Raw genomic sequence first — 6,645 nt, 5'->3', positions numbered from 1 at the left:
GATAAAGCATGTTATTCTCAAAACTATAGCTCTGATGCGAATGGTTATGTAAGTATAGGTCGAAAAAGTAATTATAAGTTGCTAATGTTATTTTTGTATCCATAAAATACTATTATAGTTGTTATTTGTTTTTGTTTTTATATTTTCCGTTTTAATTTATAGTTGAATTTTTTGTGATTTTGTCATGTTTATTAGTTTTTTATATATATTTATATTGATACTTTATTTTTTATTTCAGGTTTATTTATTTTAGTACATCAACTTTAAATGAAAATGGGAAATGCTGAAGCAAAAATATGTTTGTTTTGCAGTAAAACTTTTTTTAGAAAACACGCACACATGCAGTTAGCCCTGTTTAGAGCTATTTTAGAAATAGGCTTTCTTCATTTAGCTATTTTATAACGAGTTAGAGTTCATCCGAGTTGTATTAAAGTGTGTGCTTGCTCTTTTGTGAAACCCTAGACAGGTCACAAGTAAACTTTCCTCACTCTTGAGGGGGTGTGAACCCGGCACTAAAACACGCCTCTTCAAAAGGTGGGCGGGGTTAGAAGTTTCTGCTTATAAAGTGAGATTCCAACAGTGGGGTTGTAACAGAAGCAGAGCTTGACATCAGTTGTTGAGCAGTTCAACACATCCTTAACTGCACATAAAGAATCACAGCCAGGCATCTTGAAAATGCCATCAAATTTCCTCACGCCCTTCCTCGAGTTGGATGATGAATTCTGCAAGGTAAGAATATGAGTTTTGTTTTTTGAAACTTGTGCATGCACCCTGCTCATGCATTTAAACAAGAATCAAATCGATTTAAAGGAATAGCTCACTCAAAAAAATGGAAACCCAGTCAATATTGTTCCAATCCTTTGTGACCTTCTTCAAATATTCTTTTTTTGTACATGCAATGCATGCCAATGGAGTCCAAAAAAACTGTTGTTTTGGATCCCACTAACTTCAGAATACTACACTCTTAAAAATAAAGGGTGTTTTTGCAGTGATGCCATAGAAGAACCATTTTTGGTTCCCAAAAGAACCTTTCAGTGAACAGTTCCTAAAAGAACCATTTTGAAGAACATTTTAAAAATCTAAAGAACCTTTTTCGACTACAAAGAACATTTTCTGCATTTGAAAGGTTCCATGGATGTTCAAGGTTCAGTGATGCCGATCAATTATTTTTAAGAGTGTATTTGTGTTTCACATGCATTTCTAGAGTTGCTTTCTTGCTTCATTGAAACTTGCGCACCACACAGTATACTGAGGTCTCTCTCTTTCTCCGTTCCCAGAGTTTCCGCGGTATTGATCTGACAGAAGCCACACAGAAGCAGCGTGTGGTGGGATTCCAGCGCAGGCATTCCCTGTGCCCCGTGACTCTTCCCAACTCTAAATTCAACAGCAACGACAGCAGCCCCTGGCCTCTGCCAGCCATCAACCAGCACTGGAGCCACGAGATGAAGCAGCAGCTGCCGTGTTCCTCCCTGAGCCAGATCCCCTTCAGAGTAGACCGGTCCGTGAGCATGATCGAGGGCCATGTGACGGCCAGCCCTCTTCCGCCGCCGCCGGGTCTCAGCATCAGCAACAGCTCCTTGACCTGCCCGAAGGCACTCGGAACGACCTCTACAGCGCCGATGTCCGCCCGCTACAAGACAGAGCTCTGCCGCACCTACGAGGAAAGCGGCACTTGCAAATACGGCGCCAAATGCCAGTTCGCTCACGGGATGGAGGAGCTGAGAGGCCTCAACAGACACCCGAAGTACAAGACCGAGCCGTGTCGCACCTTTCACACCATCGGCTTCTGCCCCTACGGCGCTCGGTGTCACTTCATACACAACGCAGACGAGCAGAACGGGCTTTCGGAGAGCACAAAGAGCATCCGAGCGCGACCGCAGCTCCGCCAGAGCGTCAGCTTCAGCGGCTTTTCCTCGCAAACTCAAACCCTCTGCGGTTTCCACGCCGTTCCGGACGCCCTGGCCTTCTCCAGATCTTCATCCGTGTCTCCGCCGCCGTCCACCGGGAGTCCCGACCTGCTGTCCCCTTTGGGGACTTTGAAGCACAGCCACCCCTTTGCAGATCTGGGTGCCAGCGGGAGCTTCTACGCCATCAGCGACTCGGAGAGCGTGCAGAACCTGGCGTATGCGCTTACGGGCCTGCAGCGAAGCGCCTCCGCGGACTCTCTCTCCGATCAGGATGGCTACACCAGCTCCAGCAGTCTGAGCGGCTGCGACTCTCCTGGCATCGACGGCCGACGACTGCCCATCTTCAGCCGCCTGTCTGTCTCAGACGACTAGAAACCATTACCTGTGCATATTGCATGCTCGCCCAAGCAGACGTTTCTCTGCAAATGTGATGAACGCAATGTATACTGTTGTATACCAGTCTGAAGCTGCAGTGGGAACTTCACTTTAGGTTTATGTGTTTCGGGAATTGTTCTGCGGTGTTTTGTCTGCAGGACCAACCTTCCCAAGCCGCCCATCTGTAGTCTAACCAAAGCCGAGCAACTTAGAGTATATACATCTAGTGTAACGTCTAACCCGCTCCCTGAACATACTGTAGCCTTTAGTTAAGGCATTTTTAAATGGACTGAGTAGTTTTAACCATAGTCCTTTCTAAAAACCTATTTATTGCTTTTGTTGTAATATGCATTTCGAAGAAGGAACAATGTAGATAAGGCTTTTTGTTTGTTTCTTTGAGCCCGTTTGTCTGCTTTGCACGAGCTATATCTCTTAGCTTTAATTAATGAAACCCAGCTGCACAGAGTCTTAAAGATGGAATCTCAGGATCCTTTTAAAGTGCTATCGACACACACTCCACGTTCTCTGTAAGTAATAGCAGTCAGAGATATCCACAAGGAAGAGTCAAAGATGTTCATATGCAAGAATGTGAAAGTGACAATGCACCAGAAAGAAGTCAAGTAATACCGCGGCCTTCGTCTTTTGCACTCTAAGAGGCGAAACTTGTCATTTGCAAATAATAACATGAACTGTGAGTTCTGATGTTCGTAGGTTGAGTTTCGTTGTTGTTGTTTCTCATCTTTTTGCCTGATGTGACAAGACACGCTTTTGCCTTTTGTTAACTTAAAACTTATTTATTTCGTTTTTTCGAAGTGGGAAAACAGTATATTGTGTTGTGCTTTCGTTTCATGTTTGTTTCTATATAATTTAAATGAACTGTTTACATTCCATGGGATGGCAATGCCCGTTTTCATTATAATATATTGTTTGAAAATAAAGTTGGAAGGGAACAAAAAAGATCTTTTGCCTCATTCCTTTGCTTCTCTTCTAAAGTGCTATTGAATGTCAGTGTGTGGCTATTTACTCACTTCTGGTGAAACTTCTCAAGCATTGCTTATTACAAGTAGTTGCATGTGAAGCCCTCCGCTCGCATTTAATTTTAAACACAACACAAACACGGTTGAATGCTACTCCTTCCATCTGCCTTCTAGAAAGAGAGACAAATGCATACTTGACAGCTCTTTTAATTATTCAAGCTGAAAACACACACAAAGGACAAGGGAACAGATGAAGGCTTTTGTGTGTTGCTTTGCTCATTGTTCCAACATTCGTGCATGGAAGACTAAGAAACATCCCACTGTCACACACGGTCATGGACAATAGCCAAAGGTCTCGCTGCCTTTTATTGAGACAAGGCTGGGCAGTAAATGAAATGCAGGAGCATTTCTCACATCAGGGCTCCTTTGTGAGGCCACTCTCCTTTTCTTAACAACATCTGTATGCTAATGCAGTGGCAGAAGGGAGGAGTGATTTGCAAGTCTATTGCAGAGCGGTAGGTCTTCGAGCAGCTTACCAGACACTGCTGGCTCCACACATGCAGCTGAGAAGCCTGTATTCATCTGGACACCTGAATCTGTTTATGATCACCACAGTCTGACAACCACTACAGCAATCCCTCCATTTTAACACCCAAAACACTCTGGCGTTTGCTTTTAGTTGTTCTTGTGTTTTTTTTAAGCTGTAATATCTACTCTGTCTCAGTAAAAGGGCTTCCAAGGGCAACTCATGCCACAGACTTAGTTTGGAGCTACTGCCACCTTGTGGTTAATATACAAAAAAAAGGCTCTGTATAGGATATGCACAAGGTTGGGAAAGTCATAATATTCTTTTTAAGCTCAATTAAGGCAGGACATTACAGACAAAGCCCCCTTTTCCCCCATGCATTGGTCAATTTTGGGCTAATTTGATTCCATAATTTGTCTTCTTTCAGACTAGTGGAAATAAAAGATCCAAAATACACATTTAAGTGTGTTTCGTTGCACTTTATCTATTTGCATCTATATATTTCAATTACAATACATATCTTTAAAGGTTATTTTCTCAAAATCAGTTCCTATTTATTACGAAGGGTTATACAAAAAAATGGTTTGTTTATTTGTTTTATTTTATTTTATTTTATTTTATTTGTTTTTATTTTATTTATTTTTGGCTGCTGATGGATTTTTTTTTTTTTTTTTTTTTTTTGGAGTGATAAAAATGATAAAAAAATAGAGATCCAAAATCCTCTCTGCAAAAACCTTTATATTTTTATTTATTTGTTTTAATATGTCAACAAAATGAAATAAGACTTTTGTTCTGGAAATGTTTGGAAATTAGTGCATATTTAATTAGATAATGCATATTTAAACATAACATTTCAGAAAATTTGTAATACAGTCTTAATGTACTGTGATTAATCAACTGGTGTAAATACGGTAATATATATTTGTTAAAATGTTTACCCTATTCACCAGTTGTGTCTTGCCTTAATTCTAAAAGTAAAAGTCATTAAAAATGTTGAACTGAATTGATCTGAATTGAATTAACGAATGACTATTTTTGTCCAGAGATATAAACGAACAATTTTTCAAAGCAAAGGGAGTAACAGCAGATGACAATATATTTTAAAAATGCGTTTCCGCAGTACTTAAGACATCTTACATCTTGCAAATGATGCAGTTCTCCTTTCTGATCACACGAGGTCAGCAGAATTTCAATCAGAGACAAATATCTCACAGTTCTGCACTGGTTTAACAAGCTGCTGGCTAATGACAGTTTCCTACCAGATGAAATCTGTCTTCCTCTGGGGGCTCAGTCACCCATTAAGACGCTTTAAGATTTCAGTGCTTTCACTAAAAGTTTAAAACGAATAGATCCATTTAATTCGGAGCAGTTCCTGGTTCATTTCACTGATATTCCACTGGGAGCTATTAAATGACTCTTGCATTATGCACAATTTATCATGCATTAAGTAAAATATGCATGATATGGATATTGTGCATTTCATTTGTATAGCGCTTTTCGTAAAATGTCTTCAAAGCAGCTTTATCCAAAATGTGCCTTAACGTCTCAAGTGTTCCTGCCAAAATCAACTGTGATGGGAAAAACACTGACAGCGGGGGGAGCATTTCCAGCTCTGGCACCGAAAGCATGACTGAATAAATATTACATTATTTGATACAGTAAGACAATGTTTAATCCATAAAGATAATGATTATGGATGAATAATGACTTAAAAAGACTGCAGATGCAAGCCGTGGTCAGAAGAATACTAACGAGTGTAAGACATTAAGACAAACAACCTTAAATGATAACGCTGCACAATAGAGTGAGTAAGTGCTTTTTTATATATATACAGGAAACAGCTACTGGAGAGCAGCATTTATCCTCCAAATGTTTCCACTAACAACTATAGGTCAGCCTGAAGACTTTGTCGTCTATTCACTCCAAAGCTGCATTTTTTTTTTTTCCCATCAAGAAGAATTTTAGGTGAATTTTATTTTAGGTGAACTATCCCTTTAAGTATTTTAATCACAGTTTCATCAGAATATGTACATGACTGTGAGAGTTGAAAAGGGAAACCTCAATGAGTGCAGTCACTTTTGTCAAATCTAACTAAAAACCCTTGTGAAAAAGAAATGCACTGAATGGCATGCACTTCCTGCCTGAAGGCCTGTCTTGCTGAGTATATAGGGAGAGACTGGGGCTAGTTGTCACAAGGGTTTTATTATACAAATGTTTTGTCTATAAGTGTTTCTTATGTTGGTTTCAAACATCTAGTACAGAACAGTCTTAAGTTATAACATTTCTGTGAAGTAAAATTTCAATGCCATATTCTTGCTATAGCTGTTGTATTACAATTACATAGATTAAGAACTAGAGTCAACTATATAATGAAGGGCGATCCGATTATTCTAAGATTATTCAATAAACTCATTTTTTATCATCATTACTTTGTCTCCTGCTTCTTAAGATGAAAAGGGGTTTTCAAGCATTAAAACAAAAGTTAAACTCAGATTTTTCTTTTCTGTACATAAAATGTGTGTTCTGTTTAATTTAATTTATTTATTTACTTTTTCTGAGTAAAAATGATAGTAAAGTAAATAATGACTAAATGAGTAATGACTATCATTCATTTTTACAATGATTTACAGAAGAAATGCCAATGAATTTACATATTAAAAAAAAAATCATGACAAGAATATTTATAAGATATATTATATATATATATAGATCATTAGATGGCATTAAAAGACTATTTAAGGATCACAGTGCAGTCCCCAAAAACTAATTAATTGTGATTTTAAATCGTAACCAATCTTTGCCACTATCCTTCACACCAGGTTTTAAACGATTATATTTTAGTCATTTAAAATATAATAAA

General features: G+C 38.8%; 1 protein-coding gene across 1 annotated transcript; it reads left to right on the top strand.

The window, feature by feature from the left end:
- The first annotated feature begins 552 nt into the window (after positions 1 to 552).
- LOC107713868 (zinc finger protein 36, C3H1 type-like 1) lies at positions 553 to 3,227 on the top strand. Its single transcript, XM_016519511.1, has 2 exons — positions 553 to 729; positions 1,278 to 3,227. The coding sequence occupies exons 1-2, from the start codon at positions 676 to 678 to the stop codon at positions 2,277 to 2,279; spliced, it is 1,056 nt and encodes a 351-aa protein (XP_016374997.1). The 5' UTR covers positions 553 to 675; the 3' UTR covers positions 2,280 to 3,227.
- The last annotated feature ends 3,418 nt before the right edge of the window (positions 3,228 to 6,645 follow it).

Source organism: Sinocyclocheilus rhinocerous, unplaced genomic scaffold, assembly GCF_001515625.1.
Source record: "Sinocyclocheilus rhinocerous isolate Xijiao unplaced genomic scaffold, SAMN03320098_v1.1 scaffold929, whole genome shotgun sequence".
Taxonomy (NCBI): Eukaryota; Metazoa; Chordata; class Actinopteri; order Cypriniformes; family Cyprinidae; genus Sinocyclocheilus; species Sinocyclocheilus rhinocerous.
This window is presented reverse-complemented; position numbering and strand designations above follow the sequence as displayed.

Excerpts from the sequence above, each read along its gene's own strand:
- LOC107713868 (XM_016519511.1), top strand. The coding sequence starts at position 676 with ATGCCATCAAATTTCCTCACGCCCTTCCTCGAGTTGGATGATGAATTC. Across the intron at positions 730-1,277 it reads TGGATGATGAATTCTGCAAG|AGTTTCCGCGGTATTGATCT; the intron begins GTAAGAATATGA and ends CTCCGTTCCCAG.